The 23,498-nt window shown below is 40.1% G+C and overlaps 2 protein-coding genes and 1 pseudogene across 4 annotated transcripts in view; 2 read left to right on the top strand and 1 right to left on the bottom strand.

Annotated features, from left to right (window-relative positions):
• Nucleotides 1-9,246, bottom strand: part of ARMC8 (armadillo repeat containing 8) — a 104,712-nt gene extending 95,466 nt beyond the window's left edge. For 2 of the 3 annotated variants that reach the window (XM_081826967.1, XM_081826972.1), the window contains exon 1: nt 8,946-9,245. In XM_081826967.1, the coding sequence (XP_081683093.1) occupies nt 8,946-8,990 (45 nt within the window). In that variant the 5' untranslated portion in view covers nt 8,991-9,245. Of the gene's footprint in view, nt 1-8,945 lie in introns of all 3 variants that reach the window. The other variant, XM_081826970.1, reaches the window with a different exon arrangement.
• A 5,377-nt stretch (nt 9,247-14,623) lies between these two features.
• LOC102746530 (large ribosomal subunit protein eL19 pseudogene) lies at nt 14,624-15,854 on the top strand (annotated as a pseudogene).
• Nucleotides 15,855-22,490: 6,636 nt separating this feature from the next.
• The window catches only part of DBR1 (debranching RNA lariats 1), an 11,575-nt gene continuing 10,567 nt past the window's right edge, over nt 22,491-23,498 (top strand). Inside the window, exon 1 of the mRNA XM_006727902.3 lies at nt 22,491-22,824. Within this exon, the coding sequence (XP_006727965.1) occupies nt 22,628-22,824 (197 nt within the window). The 5' untranslated portion in view covers nt 22,491-22,627. The remainder of the gene's footprint in view (nt 22,825-23,498) is intronic.

Below are 23,498 nucleotides of genomic sequence, written 5' to 3'. Positions count from 1 at the left end.
CACAGTTAGATTAAAGGGGATATGAAGAGTAGCCTTTACCTTTTTGGTACTGAGTTTTTAATGTAATAAAATATTATAGCTTTTTTATAATATCAACAATTGCTATAAACATGCTTTGGTGGTCACAAGAACTGGAAGCAATTTAGCATCCATGCTTCTTTCTAATCAGGTACTGCAATGTTTATCCTTTTAAAGCATGGTCAAATCACAAGGAGTTGTTTGGGTCTGGATGATCGTTAAGGTTCCTTCTCACTATTAAATTCTATTCACTTACTCTTCAATGTAGATGGGAATGTCTGAAGACTGAGGGCCAAGAAGAGATCCTTTCAGATAGAGAAAAGGAACTAAGTAAGGATCAATGGTACAAAGCAGCATAATGTGGAAGTCCAAGGAGGCAAAAACTATCTTTGGGGCATAGGAATGACAAGGGTTGTGAGGAGTTTTACAAAGATTGAGATACTCTCTGGGTTGGCTGAGGTTCACTTAAATGCCTCCCAAGATGATAAGATAGTCCAGGAAATCCACTAGAATGTATTCAAATGCTTGCTCCTCAATCTTGACAAAACAGAGTGAGGCTACTCATAAATGGGTGGACCACAAGAACAGTTTAAATTATTATTCAAGATTGAAATCATGTAATGACTTAGAGATCCTGGGTGCCATCTTTCATGGTATACCTTGTAAGTGGTAGTGTCCAGACAGGCTAGCTGTGTCTCCTGATTAAAAAAAAAAAAGGGTTTATTTGCTTCAGATTCACAGAAACAGTGAACACCATTGCCTTGGAGCTATCCATGGTGCTTGACTTAGACTCAGCCCACCACTTCCAACAATTGATGCATTAGCTTTCCTATTATAGTACCACTAAGGATCTGTCTAACCCATAATCTACACTGTGGCCTGTGACAATCATGCCACTATCATGGGCCACTTGTAATCTGTCTATTTCACTTTGCCTGTGCCCAGACCCCCCAAGTATCTTACTTAGTCCTAGCGTGGATCTCCAGCTAATCTACCCTTTCCCCCCAGGCCTGCTACACCATCTGCTACACAAAACCCTTTCTGCAGACATAGTCCACCTCATAGAAGATCACCGGCACACACTAAGCAAAACAAAAGAGTATGGTTCTTCAGAGCCAAGTCCCCACATGATACCTTATATGAGTTTTAAAACCTTATTATTGTTACAAATTTTACCATTCAAAAATGAATGTAAATGACTTCTAAATTTTGCTATATATGTTTTTGTGACTGACTTTGGGAACAGTAAAAAAAAAAAAAAAAGGAATTATTAACTTAAGACTGATGTGTAGGTTTTAGGGAATCATGAACCAATTGAAATTATGTGATTCTTTAGGCAGATGCATGTTTTTCTGGGGAAGAGGATGTTGAGACTCTTATCCTTAAAAGGTTAGAACCACTGATCAATATGGTGATGACTCCCAAATAATGATCACCCCAGGTTTAAGCTCTAGATCTTTATGTGTGTGGTGTAACAAATATATGTGGTCTTTGTCCTGGTTCCTAGCACAAAGCTATTAAAATGCTTGGGACTTCCTAAGTGATAGGAGTGTCTTTGGTTATTCATAAGGATCCCCCTTGGAGCACACCTAAGTTTATGCTACTGAACAATTAGGCCCTAGGGCCCCAAGAGAGCCTCAGGATGAGACTGGTAACCAGAAAGACCACGTTATTAGAGGGATGGAACTTCTAGTCCTACCCAGCAATCTCTGGGAAGGGGTAAAATGGTGTGTGTGGGGGGAGGGGAGTGCTGGAGATTAAAGCTCAATAAAATCTGATGAACTTCTGGGCTGGTGAATGCATCCATGTCTTAGGAGGGTAGCATACCCCAATTCCATGGGGAAAGAAGTTCCTGAATTTGGGACACCTCTGGATCTTGCCCTATGTACCTCATCATTGGCTGTTCACCTGTATCCTTTATAATAAACCGGCAAACATAAGTAAAGATTTTCCTGAGCTTTGTGAACCATTCTAATAAATTATCAAAACCAAGGAGGGCATTGTGAGAACCTCTGATTTATAGCTGATTGGTCAGAGGCACAGAAGAACAACCTGGACTTGCAACTGGTGCCTAAAGAGGGGCAGTCTTGTAGGACTGAACCCTTTACCTGTGGGATCTGACTCTATCTTCAGGTAAACAGTGAAAGAATTGAGTTAAATTGTACGACACCTGGCTGGGTTACATAGAGAACTAGAGAATTGCTTGGTAGTATGAAAAACACCCAAGAATATCCAACTGCCTATTTGACACCTCTAAAGGGATGTCCAGAAAACTCTGCAAACTCAGCATGTCTAAAATTAAACTTATTTTTCCTCCTTACTTCCCTAACATGTTCCTCTCCTAATCCTCAGTAGATGATACCACCTAGTTGTAAAGGTAAAAATCCCGTCAATCATGTTTGATCATGATCATGACTCTTTTCCTCATTCCCCTTATTCAATCAGTGACACCTATAACTTTCTGAGCTTAATAAATTTTTAAAACACTCTTTTTTTAAAGATTTTATTTATTTATTTGAGAGAGAGAAAGACAGTGAAAGAAAGCATGAGCAGGGAGGAGAGGGAGAAGCAGCTTCCCTGCGAGCAGGGAGCCCAATGCAGGGCTCGATCCCAGGACCCCGAGATCATGACCTGAGCCGAAGGCAGCCACTTACCCGACTGAGCCACCCAGGCGCCCTTAAAGAATCTCGCATTCTATAATAATTTTGCAGGTGGTAAAGACCACCAAATATTAATAGATCCTATAAGCTGGAAACTCTTACCACTGGACCACAACTTTTCATTTTCATGAGGCAGCATACACTCTCTTATCATTCCCCCTCCTCTAATAACTGTATTAAGAATATACTGGAGAATGCAGCTAATTCATTATTCTTCTGATTTTATAGAAAGAGGTAAAACAGCTTTCCTTTAACAAAGTGACAAGTGGGGGCTGTTTCTGCAAAATGGCTCTTATTAGGAATACCTTTCATTCCTATCTAAATAGTCCCAGGGATCATGGCACCACTGTTCAGTGAAGACAGCTGTTCTCTAGTTTCCAAAAGGTAACAGGAATTTTTCTTTATCAATAACTCTGTATCTTTACCCAGAAGCCAACATGACAGATGGCACTGCAAAGCAATTGCCAAATCAGAAATGAAAAAGATACAAGTCAAAACCACTAAAATTCCTGGCTCCTGGCACTATTTTGAAATTCTTAACAAGAAAGGGAGGAGATAGGAGACAGACCTCCAAGTGAAATAGACCCTACACTAAGGTGTTTCTAACTCTTGGTAAAGCTTAAAAAACTTTTTTTTTTTTTTAGGATTTTATTTATTTGAGAGAGAGAGATAGCGAGAGAGAGCACAAGCAGGGGGTGGGGAGAGGGAGAAGCAGGCTTCCCACTGAGCAGGGAGCCAGATGTGGAGCCCGATCCCAGGACCCCAGATCATGACCTGAGCCGAACGCAGACCCTTAACGACTGAGCCACCCAGGCACCCCAAGCTTAAAAACTTCTTGAGCACCCAGTGTCTGAATGCAGGAGGCAATCTTCCCTTAAAGAGACAACACAATGCCTGGAAACATACAGTGAGCATCTCCCATTCCTCACACATTGCCAGTAAAGATTTGGAAGTTCATACTGTTAAATTCCTGTTAGGAACACCTCCTAACATACCCTGAGCATCCTGGTGCTTTGTGGAGGGAATTAATGGCAAACTTTAAAATGTGCTGACCAGATTTTACTTTGCGTTTATTACTAAAAACCAAGAGAAGCCAAATTCATGCTTATAGTATAGCTGGGCTTAACGTCCCATAAAAATTTTTCCTACTGTCAGCTGTCCATGTTAAGAGAGCGAATCAATACGCAGCTTAAGGCCAACAAATGTTTATAATTATCAAGAACAGAACAAAATCAAGGAATACTCAGACTTGGAATATCCTGTACAGTTCTACTAGCTGCTTGTCGAAAAGGCATAATGGGACTAGGAAAACACTATAAAGGAGACAATTAAAATTAATAGATGCCTTAGCTGTCTATACCAGCCTATGATGTTATTCAATAAAATTTTATTACCTTGCCTCTCTCAAATCATTAGAAAGTGACCAAAGTAAAATGCAATCATCCTCTTAACAGAGTCTTTCACAAAGATAAATTTTTATTTTGGTTAAGTCCAATTACTAATTTTTAATTAAAATTTTTTTTTAAATAGGTCATGGTTTTGGTGTTATGTCTAAGACGTCTTCATCAAGTCCAAGGTTCTGCAGATTTTCTCGTTTATCCTAAAAGTTTCATTCTATGCTTTATAATTAAATCTATGATCCATTTTGAATTAATTTTTGTATAAGGTGTGAAGTTGAGATCAAAGTTCATTTTTTAACCTATGGTTAAGAGGATGAAAGATAAGCTACAGACTTGGGAGAAAATATTTGCAAAGCACCTATTTGACAAAGGACTCCTACTAGAATCTATAAAGAGCTTTCGAAACTCAACAGTCAAAACACAAACAGCCCAATTAGGAAGTGGGCAAAAGGATATGAAGAAATACTTCACTAAAATAGTTCTTCATATTCAATAAAATATGGATGGCAAGTAAGTAATGAAAATATTTTTGACACTACTTATCATTACAGAAATGCAAATTAGGACCATGATGAGTTATCACTACACATCTATTTAGAACAGCTAAAATAAAAAATAATGACAATACCAAATGCTAGTGAGGGTGCAGAGAAATTGGATCTCTCATACATTACTGATGGGAATGTAAAATGGTACATCCTCTCTAGAAAAGTGTCAGTTTTTTAAAACTAAACATAACATTTACCATACAACCTATAAATTACACTCCTGGGCATTAATCTCAGAGATATGAAAAGTTATGTCCACACAAAAACCTGTACATGATTGTTCACTGCAGGTTATAACAGCCAAAAACTGGAAATAACCAAAATGTCTAATAGGTTTATGCTAAAATGTGACATCCATACCATGAATACTACTTAGCAGTAAAAAAGAACAAACTATTGATACACACAACTTGGATGGATCTCAAGGTCAGTATGTTGAATGACAAAAGCCAATCTCAAAAGGTCACATACTGTATGTAACATTATGGAACACGACAAAACTACAGAGATGGAAATTAGTGGTCACCAGGGGTTGGTGGGCAGGGGGTAGGTAGGTTTGACTACAAAGAGGTAGCATAAGAGAGATTTTTGTGGTGATAGACTAATTCTGTATCTTGACTGTGGTGACAGCTATACTATACACATGTGACAAAATGATACAAAACTATACATATACTTATACCAGTATCAACTTCCTGGTTTTGATATTGTACTATAGTTATATAAAATGTAACCAACGGGGGAAACTGGGCCAAGCGTACACAGAGATCTTTCTGTATTATCTTTGCAACCTCCCATGAATCTATAATTACTTCAGAATAAAAAGTTTTAAACAATCCAATCAATGTAAAATCATCCAAGAGTTTGGGAAACATGGGAGAATTTATAAATTTGTTGAAAAAGGTAATGCAGGGGCGCCTGGGTGGCTCAGTCGTTAAGCGTCTGCCTTCGGCTCAGGTCATGATCCCAGGGTCCTAGGATTGAGCCCCGCATAGGGCTCCCTGCTCGGCGGGAAGCCTGCTTCTCTCTCTCCCACTCCCTCTGCTTGTGTTCCCTCTTTTGCTGTGTCTCTGTCAAATAAATAAAATCTTAAAAAAAAAAAGAAAAGGGTAATGCAAACCAAAGATGGATAGGGATGATCATGGTGCAGCCTAGAAAGATAGCTGGAGAGTTTGTTCAACTCCCCAAAATAGATAGTTCAACCATTTACTGAATACCTTGTATATGTAAGACATAGTGCTAAAAATAGCAGTGGGGGTTAAGAAAAAGGTCAAGCACTTACCTCTGAATTAATTTACTAAGAAGATAGAACAATTGTTAAAGGCCTCAGGGCCTCTGCAAAAGCAGTTTCCTTTGCCTGGAACACTCTTCTGTTTTTCTAGTTAGTTCTTAACCATCCTTGAACTCTCAGTTCATTGTCGCTTCTTCAGGGAAATCCTCCCTAGCTCTCCTCATTGCCCTCTCCATTAGACCACGTTCCCCTACTACATGCTCATACAGCACCCTATATTTTTAATTCATAACACTAATCACCATTCACAAAGAATTGTGTAATGATTTGATATCTATTTTCCCCATTAGGCTAAAATTTCCAAAGGGCAAAAACAGGTCTATGCCACTCACCACTGTATTCCCAAACCCAATGCCATGCCTGGCAAATGACAGAAGTTCAAAATATATTACATGAATGAATCCATACAAAGCTATAATTCATATGTACAAATGAGCAGGCAGACAGTAAGAGTTACTGGATGGAAGAACCCAAGATCACTTCAATTTGAGAAAGCCAGTTTATATGGGATAGAAGGTTCATGCAGAGGATAAAGAATCTTATATCCGAAGTTGAACATGATTATCAACCTTTCAGCAATAGGAACCCACTGAAGAATTGAAACAGGAACGAAATGTGTCCAATGTCTTCTATAGGAAAATTACTGTGGAGAATGGACTGGAACTGAGAGGGTAAGATATAAGGAGTGGTAAAAATAATTCTGAGGACACTGTGGTAATGCAGGCACAAAATGATATGAAAGGGTGGCCACGGGAACAGCCACATGTGTGAAATACTAAGAACCAAGAGAACTTAAGGACTGATTAGATATAGGGGCACAAAAAGGGTAAGGGCCAAAGATGATCCAAGAGGTTTAACAGAGAGTGATCAATGAAAGCCAGTACCAATAACAGAAATGGAAAGTCATAATTAAGTCCTTAGGAGAAGGGAATGTGCTTTGTTAGAAGTCTCAGGTAACATTCACACAATTGAAGATACGAGACTATGTGGAAAAAAAGTCAAGGCTGGCAATGTAATATGTGAGTGGATCACAGTTAAGGTTTAAGAGTGAATGAGATCTCTCATAGGGGAGAAGGTATAAAGGGCCTTGAATGAAACCCTTAAAGCCATATGATTTGCCCCTTGCTTGAATTATGATTATCATGTCGTGGACTCATTCAGACTGTGACTTCCCTGAGGGCACATCTGATCTCATCCTTGCATTCCCTAAAAGTATACATTAAAGAGTGTTTTACATAACTGGTGCACAGTAAGCAGCCTATTAAAGGAATCAGTTATTTTCAAGGTAATTTCCGATTAATATTTCCTGTTCCATCTGCACTCTGTATTTCAAAAGGTGGTGCCACAGTGGCGTCTGATTTCCCAAGGCTCTATAACTGATGAATTGACAGACAAGACTTTGGGACTGTGAAAAATACATAAGCCCCCAATGAGATTAGAACTAAAGGAAATCCCAACTAGAAGTAGGGAATACTCTTCAAAAAGTTTCTGCATAAAATTAAACAGGAAATATTATTTACTGAGGGAGAGAAACAAATGAAAATTTTCAATTGTATGCATGATACAAGTTGACAATGTACAAAAAGTAAAGAAGCTTCGGCTGAAATGAAGGATAAACAAGATAATTAAAGGGACTTGAGAACAGTTGAGAGGGATATTTTTTTAAAAAAACATATTGAGGGAAAAGTCATTCATCTGCTTGCCCACAAAATATTCCTGGGTATTACAGAAGTAGAATAAAAGGCTAACCTGATTCAATACTTAGATGAACAGTGTTTCCCCAAGCTGTATAAAATAAGGAAAAAGACTGCTAAAATCGATCAGGAGACAAATTGGATGACGGCCCCTGCCCCCCAAATTAAATTATCTAGGCTACAGTATTCCACAGTGTTCTAACCCTGAATCATAGCAAATGTCCTAAGTGCTTCCAGATAGGTGAGTGTCTCTGTGGGAGAAGTCAGGGAAGAGAAAAGAAACTCGCTGGAATCACAGATTCAAGGACCCTGACAAGTCAGGTAATCTGTAATCCAACCACCCTCTCAGTATCAGACAGCTTCCACAAGTTTAAAAGATGGCCAACCAGTCTTTGCCTATTTCCAACAACAGTAAATGGACCACTGGTAAAGTGACTATTCTCTCGTTGGACAGCTCTAAATTGTTGTAAAACCCTTTGAAGTTATCCCTCAGTAACTTTCACTCCGGGTCCTGGTTCTCAAGAGCAATACAGTGAAAAGTGAAAGCTGTATTTTGGATTTTTTTTTTTTAACTTGAAAAAACCCCCAAATAACTAGATATTACTTCCTGGCGGGTCAATACATTCCCTTCTTTCAATAATAGGAAAATTGACTTTTTCCCCCCAGCGTTTGACTCCCCTTAAAAAAAAAAAAAAAGTAACGCCAGGCACAGGTTCCTTTAGACTCCGAGCTGCGACCTCCAAAGCAGAGCGAAGAAAAGGGGCTTAAATAACTACATACACTAAGATATGATGCAGCTGACATGAAATCCCCGTTGCCAAGAAGCAAGCAGTTCTAGCCCGTGTCGAGACGCGACAGAAGCCACAGACCTGGTCTGGGCTCTCTCAGGCTGTAGGGGCCCAAAGTGCCTGCACCTCTCCTTGCCAACGCCGCGGGCGGCTGAATGGGCGCTCTTTCCCAGGCCAGCGGCGAGCCCGGCGCCTCACAGGGCAGAGCGCTCGGCCGGGAGAAGCAGCAACGCTGAGAGGAAGGTTCAGTGAAGCACCTGGCAAAGCCCAAGCCGAGCCACCGGGCCAGCTGCCCGTACGCCCAACCACCGTGTCCGCCAGAGGCCACCCGAGAAACGGTACCGGTGGAAGCTCCTGGAGTTGGAGACGTTTCTGGCTCGGTCGGGGTCCCGTCTATTCCTCCCGCCTACCCTCTCTCTCCATGGCCCAAAGCTGAGCCGGAAGCCACCCCAAGGGGTGGTGTGCAGGAGGCACTCCACGTTTGGGGCGAATGCTGCGGGCCGGCCCGAGCTCTCGAGCTAGCGGGCAGCTGCGGCGGTCACTCACCGAGAGGACGCTCATGCGGATTGGGGTCTCCAACAGGCACGCCATCTTGAGCCTTCCCACCGGGCTACGGCCGGTGCCGGCGCGGGGGCCGGCACTTTCGACAAGGAACTATTGGGCCAACGAAAGGCACCTTCTGCAGAAAATCAGGCAGGTAGACGAAAACACACCACGCTCTAGGCACAGCGAAGTACGGCCAGGGCCCGCAGAAGGGAGAGGAAAGGAAAACCGCGCCAAGGGCCTCCTCACGAATCGTCCTCTCAGAAACGGCAGCTACTCTCAGCCTGGGTTAGAGCTGGGAGCGGGCAGCAGTTTCCGCATGCGCAAAGAAGATCTGCCAGCCCCACCTGCCGCTCGCGGTGGGCGGAGCCACAGGGGCGGGGTCTCGCTCTGGCGCTGCAAACTCGTTACAATGCGGGAGCTCACGTACTCATATTATGAAAAGGTAGTATGTGGAGTCACGTACGTAATTTGAAGTTCACATTCATATTCATTATCTCACTCTTTTGCACCAGACTCCTAGCGTTGTTATTATCGCCATTTTGCAGATGGAGGGACTGTGGTCTCGGAACCAGGTCTTCAGCATAATCTGCCCGACCCATTTATTCTGGCGTAGTGTTAAGAATAGATACTCTAGAACAAGAACGCCTGGGCTTAATCTTTACTACTTCACTTATTAGCTGCATTACCTCCAGCAAGTTACTTAACCTCCTTATGCTTCAGCTTTCTCTTCTATAAAATAAGGGTTATGAAAACGGAGAACTAAAGCTCTTTAGAACATGCCTGGAATGTAGAAAGCGTTATATATGTATTAGTATATCCCCAGCCTCTGAGTCAAATTAAAAAAAAAAGGTGGGGGGGCAAATATCTGAAGAATTAACACTAAAGTGCTCTGGTAACTGAAGCCAAATAAAAACATGCTTCTAATTATATTTTCTGATTGATTAATCCAGCTTTCCCACTCCGTGTGTGCATGTGTGTACCAAACTGTCCTGCACTTGACTTGACAGGTTTCACCTGCGTCCTGCCTGTAACCAGTAAGTTTTCATAGAATGGTTGCAATGAGCCTGTTTCATTACTTGTTGTTGTTGTTTTTTTTTCCATTTTTATAGCCACTCCTTAATTCAAGCTGTTACTACCTCTCCCATGGACTAGAGCAATAGCCTTCCAACTGATCTTGTAGCCTCTACACTTTGCTCCTCACTGCTTTCCTATCTTCTTCCTGTTTAGGTATCCCCCTCTTTTAGAAAGTTCCCCTTAAGCCACTTTGCTTTTAGAAAAGCCCTCTACATTAAAACCCGTTTTTGCTAACAAAAGAAATCCAAGAGAATTTTTGCTTTTATGAAAAAAGGTAGTAAATGAAAATAGCAGTTAGAGTTTGTTTTGCAGTGAGCCTTTATAAAGGCAGCTCTCAACCCCAGGCAGCGGGGGAGAGTGACATCCCCAAGCTCCTTCCCCGGGAACTACATTCAGCATCTCAGTATCAAGCCACCCATAGCTTTGAACTTGTCTGTGAACACCTGTGCTTTATCTCCATTTATTTTGTGCATCTCTTAGCAAGATATGTCCTAAGGTATCAGAAATGCCTAAAAGGTTATTTTTCAGGTCTGGAAATGCTCAGAAATGTTTCTAAATATTTCCATATAAAGTAATGGTAATTGCTTCTTCACTTTATATCATTTTGGTTTAGAAAGTTTTGATAAGAACTCTCTAATTTTGGATAGTGGGGGAAACCTGTACTTGGTTTACAAATTTATTGTAGCCCTAATTATCCTTGCTTATGGTTCTGTGTTCCCAAACAACTGCTGAGTTTCTGGAAAGCAGGAATTTCATTTTAGATTTTTCCTTGTGCAGTATTTCCCAAACTTCAGTAATCTGCATACCACCCATGCAATCTTTGTCAGTCTAAACCCAGGTGTTATTATTCACTCAATATTTTTCTTTAAGGTCAATTTCAATTCATTAAATAGTTTTCTCTTCATCCTAAATGATAATAGTCTGTAAAATCAAGTTTTTTGTGCTCCTTATTTTTATTCTAGTACATATTAACATAATAACTACAAAAAAGTTTAAATGTCCATTTGTCATCTAAAATCATGCCATATACTGCATACCATAAAGAGCAGAGCATGACCTTTGAAACAGAGGATACAAAAGTATCAATTGAATTTTCAGCTGACATTTGAACAATATAGAGTTGTGATAGCTGTGTTTATCCATGCTTCATCCATTAGCTCAAGCAATACATCCTCCAGGAAGCCCCTTCCCCAAGTATATGTTAAATGACCCCTCCCCGTGTTTTAATGCATTTTTAATGTTCTTGCCACTAACACAGCTTCTCCAACAATATATTGTAAATTTTTAAAGATTTTATCTATTCATTTGAGAGAGAGAGAACGAGAGAGCACAAGCAGGCAGAGTGGCAGACGGAGAGGGAGAAGCAGGCTCCCCACCCAGCAGAGATCCTGATGTGGGGCTGGATCCTAGGACCCTGGGATCATGACCTGAGCTGAAGGCAGACACTTAACCAACTGAGCCCCTCAGGCACCCCATATTGTAATTTTTTTCTAATTGTTTACTTGTTTGTCTCCCCATTATACTCTTCAGGACAAGTACTAGGAATTTTATCTACTAGGTCTTTTATCTCACTTCCTAGCATAAAATAATCACGGTAAATGCTTATTGAATGAATTTTTTACTTAGTTTGGTCACCCCCACAGGCAGATCCTGGAACAGTGATTTGGGTGCAGGTAGTTTACTTGGGAAATGTTTCCAGAGACCAGAATTGATGGGTCAGGGAGAGTAAAAAAAAAAAGGAAAAGTCAATATAAGGCTCCATTATTGAAATCACTGCTTTCTCCTTGAGGACCTCTGAAAAATGTACAGAATGCTCCCCTGGATATCCCTCTTGCAGCTGGAGCATTTATCCACCCTCCCATCTGGTATTGGTTGAGGGTTTCCCCAGGGCTGGTAACTGTCCTGGATTGTACTTCCGCACAGAAGAGAGAGGGCTTCCTTAACCTGGTATAGAAAAGCAGAATCTGTAGGCTGGCTTTTGGGGTGCAATATAGACGGCATGAATCTGAGCTTGCAGCAGAACCATCATTAGAGTTGTGGCTGAAATCAGAGTGGACAGGAGCTAGAGAATGTAACTAGAGCATCCAACACCTCTGCTACTCAGGCTTTCCTATTTTATTTCCAGAAGACTGACATAGCCATTTTATGGAAAGGAAGCATTGATTAGCAAACTTCTAAGCTTGGGGATCAGGAATCTCATTCCTAGTTCAAATTTTGCTGCTAAAAAACCTTAGGTATACTCTTCAAAGCCAATTAATGAGTAGAAATTGAGGAGTAATAAGATTTTGATTCAGCTTTCATGTAACAGCAACAACAGAACAGGTAACCTTGGCACAGTGGTGGGAAGAGGGAACTATCCACACTGACTTCCCTACAAACAGGAATGAAATTTCCCCCCATCCTCCCATGGCTCTTATTGCAGAGCAGTATTAATTTCTTTTCTTTCTTTAAAGATTTTATTTATTTATTTGATAAAGAGATGGAGAGAGCAGGAGCGGGGACAGGCAAAGGGAGAAGCAGGCTTCCCGCGGAGCAGGGAGCCCAATGTGGGGCTTGATCCCAGGACCCTGGGATCATGACCTGAGCCCAAGGCAGACACTTAACCGACTGAACCACCAAGGCGCCCCAAGCAGTATTAATTTCTGAAAAAATAATGATAACAAGGTGTGAATTTAATAAGGCAAAACAGTAATGCAAAGTAAAAAGTAAGTAGCCAGAAAGAAATTTGAGAAGTATTTATAAATGTCTAAGTGCAATTACCAGGATAGAGAAAACCGAATTTTTGAAAGTAGAAACATACCTATGCAAAAAGAGGAAAGCATAAAGTATAGAAAGATAGATGTAAACCAAAAACTGAATGGCCTCAAAAGGACTTTGGAAGAAACTTTAGCAAGATTTGACAACAGAGGAGTCTTTAGAACAAAAAGAGAAAATGCAGTAATGGTGGTACGGAAGAGATATAGTTCAGTTTAACAGTCACTAACTGTGGGTTTACTTGTGCACATATTGTACTAGGGATTCAAAGTAGTATAAAGACATGGTTCCCAGCTTCAAGCAGGCAGGAATAAAAGTGACACTCTGAGAGGTTCAATAATATGTTTAAGGTTGCTTAGGGGATGAATAAGAGGCTGAATCAATTTGGGCACAGGCTTCTCTATTTCAAAATCCTTACCAGAGCCTTCACAGTCTCCTGGGACCTGACAGGCCTATCCTACATGGGACAACTAAGTACTCACCTAAGCAACCAGCTAATTAAGCAAAATCTACAAGGGCTTTGCAATGGGAAATAATGCATCAGTAATTCAGCAGGTGTTTGGAGGGTATAAAATATGCATGTGCATAAAGCAGAATTAGTAAGGTGTTGAAAAAGTCTTTTATTAGAAATTACAGTAAAAAATGTTCTTTTTATAACCAAATTATGGTAGAATTCCAACTTACAAATATAAAAGAAATGATGGAATTTGAAAGCCACCACATGACAACCACGTGAGCTATAAATGTTTGAAGCAAGAATCATCAATGGATGCTTACACTAATTGGTGAAAATATAATGAAAAACAGGATATTTATCCAGTCTCAAAGCATCTTCCCACAAGCGACTAATGATGGTAGAGAAACTTGGTAGACACCAGTTATTCAAGCGACTGCAATCAATATCACCACTAATGGGATAAATAGACACTATGATAGGATGTACTGATAAGGATACAACATCACTTCCATGGTATTCCTGCCAAAAATGCACAAGTGTAATCATGAGGAAACATCAGACAAACCCTAATTGAGGGACATTCTACAAAACAACACACCCACATCCTTTAAAATTGTCATGAAAGACAAAGAAAAGCTGAAAAATTATTCTAGATTAAAGGAGACTAAAGTGACATGACAATCAAACGTAACTTGTGATCTGGGATTGAATCCTGGACAAGGAAAAAAGCATTTCCCCCCTCTTGCTACAAAGGTTATCAATGGGAAAGTTGGCAAAATCTGAACAAAATCTGTAGATGATTGCTAATCATTACAACTGTCCTGAGTTTGATAATTGTACTGTTTTTATGAAGAGAATGCCCTTCATACACAGTGAAGAATTTAAGTGTAAAAAATTGAGTAGCTGTGAGTTAAGCAATTTTTTTCTTTAATAATGAAAAAGGAACTCACTTATTTATTTTTTAAAAGATTTTATTTATTTATTTGACAGAGAGAGACACAGCGAGAGAGGGAACACAAGCAGGGGGAGTGGAAGAGGGAGAAGCAGGCTTCCCGCTGAGCAGGGAGCCCGATGCGGGGCTCGATCCCAGGACCCTGGGATCATGACCTGAGCCGAAGGCAGACGCTTAACGACTGAGCCACCCAGGCGCCCCAAGGAACTCATTTAGACAACAATTTTTAAAAAGAGGACCAAGGATCCCGCAAATGTATTCTTTCAACAAAATGTATATACTAGGTGTCCACAATGTGCCAGGCACAGTGCCCAGGAGTGGGTAATACAATTATGAACAAGATAGATACATTTCTTATTCTCACGGAGCTTTCAGGCACAAGGTAAAGAGAGACAAGAAAATAAGCAATTAGACTTTCCTTCTGGCGCTGCGGCCACAGCCATGAATATGCTCAGGCTTCCGAAGAGGCTTGCCTCCAGTGTCCTCGCTGTGGCAAAAAGAACATCAGGTTGGACCCCAATGAGAGCAATGAAATCACCGATGCCAACTCCTGTCAACTGATCCGAAAACTGATCAAAGATGGGCTGATCATCCCGAAAGCTGTGACTGTCCATTCCTGGGCTTAGTGCCGGAAAAACACTTTGGCCTACGGGAAGGGCAGGGCTACGGGCATTGGTAAGAGAAGAGGTACAGCCAATGCTCAAATGCCTGAGAAGGTAACCTGGATGAGGAGGATAAGAATTCTGCTCCAGCTTCTCAGAAGATACTGTGAATCTAAGAAGAAGACGGGACCGCCACATGTATCACACAGCCTGTCCCTGAGAACGAAGGGTCAGGTGTTCAAAAACATGCGGGTTCTCATGGAACACATCCACAAGCTGAAAGCAGACAAGGCTCGCAAGAAGCTTCTGGCTGACCAGGTTGAGACCGGCAGATTGAAGACCACGGAGGCTCCCAGGCGCCGCGAAGAGCAGCTCCAGACCAAGGAGGAGGAATCATCAAGACTCTGTCCAAGGAGGAAGAGACCAAGAAATAAAACTCCCTCTCTTTTGTCTGTACATAGTGGCCTTGGCAATAAAACAGATCAGTTAGTTATTCAATAAAACAAACTTTTATCTGCCAAAAAAAAAGAAAGAAAAAGAAAAGGAGTTATTAGAATGTAGAATAATAAGTAAGAGGGTATGGGGCTAAGGCAGCCTCTAGGAGGGAAATGTTACCGGGACTGAAGTCCTTTCCATGGAGGTGGCACCCAAGCTCTGACATGAAGTGTCAAGAGGAGCAGACGAGGCAAAGCTCTGCGTGATTTTCCACACAGAGCCTGGCGTGTCCATAAACATTCACCTAATTGAACAGCTAAGGCCCCACTTCTCTGTATTTAGATCTGGAAACACTAACAGATCTTCTAAAATCAATGCTAGGACAAGAGTTCTAATTATTTATAGGAAAAGAGATACTATAAAAGCAGCCGGGCTTCAGTTGGTTATACCATCTTCTGGATTGCCTGGGTAATAAAAAGACACCTCTGCCCCAAACAATGACGACCACATTAGGCCGATGGGTTTGAAAATGAAGACGTGAAGGTAACAAGTTAGTTAAAGTAAAGCCAATCTGTTCACCATTTACAATGCAGGAATGGAATCTGGAAGTTATCATACTTGTAAACAAGAGATATTGAGGTTTGTTTTTATTTTTTTTAATGAAATCAGAAAGTGCAATGAGATGTCTGACAAGTTTAAGATTCAGAAGCTAGAAACACCACAGCACTTTCATTCTTTTGTGATGTTTGCCTCTCTTCAGTTTAGTTTTACCAACACAGACTTGCTCTCTTCTTAGTTTTCCTTTAGAGTGTGCTGCCATCAGGTGGTGGCAGGTGCCAAAATCACCTAGTTCTATTATAAGATAGAGTTAGCAAGGACGGATGTTTTTTTCTTGATGTTTGTCACATTTTATTTAAAAACTGACTTGAAAACTCATTGCTCAAATATCTCCATAGCTCACTCCCTTACTTCATGAAGGTTTCTGCTCAATGTCACCCTATCAGCATGGTCTTCTAGAACCACACTATATTCATGAAATGCCCTACTCCCCATCTGAGCATTTCCTATCCCATCACCCTGCTCTATATTTAATCATCCGTCTTTTAAATATGGTTCTTTATTTCTGTGTTCCTTATTTTTATTCAACTCTTATTTGGCTGGATTTCATTGTCAAGTCATTTTTTCATCAAAAAGGGCCCGTGGGGTATTGTTTCCTTGGAGTTATTTTATGGATGAAAACATCTGCTTGTTGCCTTTTACTTGAATGACACCTTGCCTGGTCTAACAATATAGGAAAACAGAACCTATTCTAGGTATTTTAAGCAAAAAGATCACAACATTTTTGGAAGGGCTAAAGATGCAAATGAGGTGGGGAGGAATATATTTTACTTGAGATCAGGAACAATAGGAAGTTCACCACCTCTGAAGGAGTTTGAGGTGCTGAGTTACCACTACCATGGCTAGAGCCAGAAGAGAACAGAAACAGCTTTTACCTATCTTCTCCCTTCTAATTTCACTCAAGTGTTTCTCATTTGCAAAACCGAATCTGGACCTCAGCTGGCAAGGGAGTCTAAGAAATGTAGTTTCTCAGTTCTAGCCCCTGCAATACATGGATGGGCAGAAACGAAAAATACAGACACACACAGAGGGAGGGAGTATTTTATATATCTATATATCTATGATACATTATATATATAAATTATATATCTGTCATATATAATAGGTATTATATATGAGAGTAAATGGCAGAAATGATGCTCCTTTATCCCTAATGTATTATATGTATATATATATATATGTAATATGTAAGTTTCCTAAAAACAAGAAATTCCCTTATATAACCACAGTAAAATTAACAAAACCAGGACATTAACCCTGATGCAATATTATTGAATTTACAGACCTTATTCATATTTGGCCAATTGCCCTAATGTCTTGTATAGTACCATATTCATGAATCTTCTGTCTCCTTTAATTTTTAACCTTTCTCAGTTTGTCCCGTATTTTATGAGCATATTTTTAAGAAAGATAAACCAGTTATTTTTCAATTGCCTTTCTCAATTTCAATTTGTCTCCTATTTTTCAAGATTAGACTTGAGTTATGCATTTTTGGCAGGAATACCACAGAAATAAAGTATGACATATCAGGAGGCACACGATGTAGATTAGTTCACTCCTAATAAGATTAACTTTGATCATTCTGTTAAAGTGGTGTCTGCCAGGTTTCTAGTGTAAAATGCTTATTTTTCTTTGTGTTATAATACATATCTTTTGGAAAGATACTTTGAGACTATATAAGTAGTCTCAAATAATAGATACGTTGAAACTATGTAAGCATCCTATTACTCTCTAAAGTTTTACTCAGTGGTTTTAGCATTAGTTGAATATTCTTGCTTGAAACAATGATGATGATGATGACAAAATGGTTATCTCTAATCCAACTTTCCTTCCATATTTACCAATCAGCATTCTTGTGTAAATAAGATCCCTCTCGTTCCCCTATTCTTTATTTATATCAGTAGAGAATACAGTTGACCCTTGAACAACATGGGTTTGAACTGTGTGGGTCCACTTATACATGGATTTTTTTCTTATAAATGTATTTATAAGAAAATGTATTTTCTTATGTACTTATAAATGTATTTTCTCTTCCGTATGATTTTCCTAATAACATTTGTTTGGGTCCAGCTTACTTTATTGTAAGAATACACTATGCAATACATATAAAACACAAAATATGTGTTACTTAACTGTTTACGTTATCATTAAGTCTTCCTGTCAACAGTAGGCTATTGGTAGTTAAGTTATACATGGATTTTTGATTGTGTGGGAGTCTGTGCCCCTAACCCCCGCATTGTTCAAGGGTCAACTGTAGTAGATTCCTACTTTATTTGATGGCCTATAGTCTGTTACTATGATTATGCATTTTGATGCTGAAATTGTTTCAGACTTGGCCAGTGGCAAGACCTTCAATCGGTGTCTTTTGATGTCTGAGATTCTTTGAACACTTCCTTGTTTTCTTGCACAAGATGATCCATGTTCATTTTGTACTTTCTCTGTCCTAGAATCAACTACTTCAACAAGAAGACTTCATTTCTTTTAGAGGGGAATGGTATTTAGAAACCAAGGTCTGGTTGTCCCTAAGAAGTTTTAATGAACACCTGCTCAGCCTCATCCCAGATTATGCTCTTTTTAGCATGTTTCCATTGTAACATGTGGTTTCTCTTTTCATCTTGCTCATTGCTGAGTGCTTCTACCTAGATATTGCCTTTGCTCTGATAGATTCAAGGAATTTCTTTCCCAGCAGGTCTGAGACCTGTTTGTTTCCCCATGGGACTACACACACACTTTGAGGGTACCTGTCTGTTCAGTGAGTGTGCCTTTTCACATTTTCAAAAAGAATTATCTTCATTGTTCATTCAATCCATTTTACTCCAACAATTTTTCTGTTTCTTCTCATTCAGAATGGGAAGAGGGTGAGACATGTGACATGTGGGCTCTTTCCATAGTTTGGGTATTGTGCACATTGCTGCTATAAACATTGGGGTGCAGGTCCAATCATCCTTATTTTCATCTTTTATTTCCTGCTTTGACCACTAGTTTTTGAATGTTATGGTATTAGGTTATTGTTTCCTATTGGTCACAAAAGAAGAAAATCCAAAAGACTGATATATTAAAATTTTCTTATAAACTCTGCATGGAAATCATAAGGAGATACCACTGCAGAAAATGTAAGGAAATGTCTAAAATGTAACAGACAGACAATACCAAGGCTGTTGAGCACATGGAATAATTGGAATGTTTTATATTCCTTAGGAAAGTGTAATTGGAACACTTTGGAAACTGACCTAGCTATCAAAGCTAAACATATATCTACTCTATACCCAGAAATTATATTCCTGGACATAATCCAAGGGAAATAAGTGCTATGTCCACTAAAAGATTCTTACAAGATTGTACATAGTGGTTTTATTCATAATAGCCCCAAAGTAGAAACAACCCAATTGTCCTTCAGCAGGACAATAGACAAGCAAACTGCAGTATGTTCACACAATCGAATATTACACAGTAATAAGAAACAGCATCCTATGATTATATCTATTTATATTATAGATTTACAGATGAATCTCACAGACACTAAATTAAGTTCATAATATATATTGGAATTTATATGAAGTTTATAAACAAGCAAAGGTGAAATAGGTGAAGGGGATTAAGAGTCCACTTATGATGAACATTAAGTATAGAATTGTTGAGTCACTACACTGTACACCCAAAACTAATATAACACTGTATGTTAACTCTACTGGAATTAGAAAAAAAACAAGCAAAGCTCATCTATGTTGATAGAGGTTAGAATAGTGCTTTTCTTTTGGGTGTAGGGGCTTGTGAGGAAGTACAAAGGAGCCTTTCTGAATGCTGGAAATATTTTATATCTTGATATGGGTGGTGGTTATATGGGTGATTACATATGTGAAAATGCATCAAAATGGGCTCTTAAGTTTTAATTTGTTCATGTTACTTCAAATTGGACCTCAATTAAAATATTTTACATGGAAGAAAAAAGGATTCAGAAAATGATAATTCCTGTAGATTAAAAATCAAATGGATCTATGATCAAGTAATCTTGGACAAAGCAAGAAAGAATATCCAATGGAAAAAAGACAGTCTCTTCAACAAATGGTGTTGGGAAAATTGGACAGCCACATGTAGAAGAATGAAACTGGACCACTTTCTTACACCATACACAAAAATAAACTCAAAATGGATGAAAGACCTAAATATGAGACAGGAATCCATCAAAATCCTAGAGGAGAACACAGGCAGCAACCTCTTCGACCTTGGCTGCAGGAACTTCTCACTAGACATGTCTCCAAAGGCAAGGGAAACAAAAGCAAAAATGAACTGTTGGGACTTCATCAAGATAAAAAGCTTTTGCACAGCAAAGGAAACAGTCAACAAAACCAAAAGACAACCTACAGAATGGGAGAAGATATTTGCAAATGTCTTATCAGATAAAGGGCTTGTATCCAAGATCTATAAAGAACTTATGAAACTCAATATCCAAAAAATAAGTAATCCAGTCAAGAAATGGGCAGAAGACATGAACAGACATTTCTCCGAAGACGACATCCAAATGGCCAACAGACACATGAAAAAATGCTCAACATCACTCAACATCAGGGAAATACAAATCAAAACCTCAATGAGATACCACCTCACACAAGTCAGAATGGCTAAAATGAATGAGTTAGGAAACAACAAATGTTGGCAAGGGTGTGGAAAAAGGGGAGCACTTTTACACTGCTGGTGGGAATGCAAGCTGGCGCAGCCGCTCTGAAAAACAGATGGAGGTTCCTCAAAAGGTTGAAAATGGAGCTACCCTATGACCCAGCAATTGCATTACTAGGTATTTACTCAAAGGATACAAACAGAGTGATCCAAAGGGGACTTGCACCCCTATGTTTATAGCAGCAATGTGCACAATACCCAAACTACGGAAAGACCCCACATGTCACATGTCCATTAGCAAATGAATAGATAAAGAAGATATGATATATCTCATTGAGGTTTTGATTTGTATTTCCCTGATGTTGAGTGATGTTGAGCATTTTTTCATGTGTCTGTTGGCCATATATATATATATATACACACACACACACACACACAATGGAATAGCACTCAACCATCAAAAAAAAAAGAAATCTTACCCTTTGCAATGATGTGGATGGGACCAGAGAGTATTATGCTAAGCAAAACAAATCAATCAGAGAAAGACAGTTATATGGTTTCACTCTTATGTAGAATTTAGAAACAAAACAGAATCATAGGGGAAGGGAAGGAAAAATAAAATAAGATGAAATCAGATAGAGAGACAAACCATAAGAGACTCTTAACTATAGGAAACAAACTGAGGGTTGCTGGAGGGGAGGTGGGTGGGGAAGTGGGGTAACTGGGTGATGGGCATTAAGGAGGGCACTTGATGTAATGAGCACTGGCTATTGTATGCAACTGATGAAGCACTGAACTGTATCTCTGAAACTAATAATACATTATATGTTAATTAATTGAATTTAAATAAAATTTAAAAAATCAAATGGAAAAAGTTAAATTTAGCAATGCTGTAAAAAGCATCTCTTATATATTTAAAAATCCAAATCAGAAGGAAAACATAGTATTAAAAAAGATTAGAAATACTAGATTTCCATTCCTTTCTTCTCTTTTGTTCAGTTTAAACATAATGAAAGTTATATCTTGTACATTTGAAAGAAATTGCCTGTAAGCCACTCTGGGTACAATGTCTTTCAATGGATTTCTTCGACTTTTCCAGAATTTTCTTATTGTCATGGTTCTGTTAACATCTTCTGCTTACTTTTGAATTAATCCTGGTGTCATTGTTCCTACAATGTTATTTTATGCATTTTTTTTTTAAATGAGAGATGGATTTGTTACTCTCTGTATTATCTTGATTAGATTACTTTTCTTGATCAAATTGGCCAGTGGTGTTTACTTTTTCTGTCTTGGCCACTCATTTTTCAGTTGTTTGGTTCTTTTCCCTCCTGGATGTTTTCGAGACATTCTTCTGCTTTCATTGAGCTTGCAGTCTAGTTATGCAAACACCTGTTTGGTAGGAAGAAGAGTCCCCGGCCCCTTTAAAAAAAATAACTGATAATTTTAGAAACTCTTCAGTGGGTAATTTAGAAACCCTCAGCGAGTTTTTAGGTTTTATTTAAAAATTATTTTTAGTTTGATGTGTCTTTTAAAAAATCTTTTTAATTTCTAATTCGCTTTCAGGCAATTATCTTTGCCTTGAGAGGTTCGTCCTAGGGAATTAGCCAATCCCACGGTCTCACTTGTTTAGTCTGGCTTAGTTTTATCAAACTAAACTACTGTTTCTGGGCTTAAAGAAATAAACCAACTATTCTGGTTTTGATTTTTTTTAAAAAAAAGATTTAATTTAATTTATTTATTAGAGAGAGAGCGCGAACAGCAGGCAGAGGGAGAAGCAGGCTGCCCACTGAACAAGAGCCCCATGGGGGAGTCAATCCCAGGACTCTGGGATCCTGACCTCAGCCTAAGGCAGAAGCTTAACCGACTGAGCCACCCAGGGTCCCCTGGTTTTGATTTTTATCATCTGTCAGACTACTAGAATTCAAAGACCCAGGAAGACAAGCAAAGCCCCAACCCATTATAAGGCGCTCTCAAATCCTGTGATTCTTGCCCTCATCTATCCATCTCTCGCGAGATTTGGAAACCGGAAGTGAATTCTATTTCAGGCGTCTTTTCGAGGGGTGCGCTCAGTCAGTGTTGGCGGGAGCTGAGCGATCAGTCCGCGCTTTGCTGTCCGCCCTGGGCTGGCTCTGGTGTAGGGGCTTGCGGGCAGCGCTCCCCGCCTCGAGCCGGCAGGATGAGGGTGGCTGTGGCCGGCTGCTGCCACGGCGAGCTGGACAAGATCTATGAGACGCTTGCGCTGGCGGAGAGGCGCGGCCCCGGGCCGATAGATCTTCTGCTGTGTTGCGGCGACTTCCAGGCGGTGCGCAACGAGGCCGACTTGCGTTGCATGGCCGTCCCGCCCAAGTACCGCCACATGCAGACCTTCTACAGGTGAGCGGCGCGGCCCGGGCCCCGGACCCGGCGGTGCGAGGTGTGACTATCCAGCAGTGAGTGGGAGAGAACCCGGACTGGGTTCGAATTCCCCCCCCACCCCCCTCCACTGACTAGCTGTCTTACTTAGTTACCTTCTTTGTTCACGCTGTGTCTAGGAAAGGTTGCTTAGTAAATGTCACTTTTCTCATTTCCTTTCACCTGTCTTGTCTGTTTTCGGAAATCGAAGCCTGAGGGAAAGACCTGCCGGAAGAAGCTGACAGGTTAATCTACCTTGTACTTGATAGGACTCTGGGACTGCTTTATTTACTGATCCAGGAGTTTTTATTGGACGCCTGCTTAGTGCTCGTCCGCGTTCTAGAAGCTAAGGTTAAGAACTGACAAAGTTCTTAACCTCATTGAACGCACTCTGGCTTTGAACCCAAGGTGTCAGCCCCTTCATTCTTAAGGACAAGTATAGGCAATTCGTTTAGAGTTTTTTTTTTTTTTTTTTTTAAAGATTTTATTTATTTATTTGAGAGAGAGAGAATGAGAGACAGAGAGCATGAGAAGGAGGAAGGTCAGAGGGAGAAGCAGACTCCCTGCTGAGCAGGGAGCCCGATGCGGGACTCGATCCCGGGACTCCAGGATCATGACCTGAGCCGAAGGCAGTCGCTTAACCAACTGAGCCACCC

This window comes from Leptonychotes weddellii, chromosome 1 (genome assembly GCF_054177405.1).
Source record: "Leptonychotes weddellii isolate Sample4059 chromosome 1, ASM5417740v2, whole genome shotgun sequence".
NCBI lineage: Eukaryota > Metazoa > Chordata > Mammalia > Carnivora > Phocidae > Leptonychotes > Leptonychotes weddellii.
Note: the sequence above shows the minus strand (reverse complement) of the source record. Positions and strands in the feature narration are given on the sequence as shown.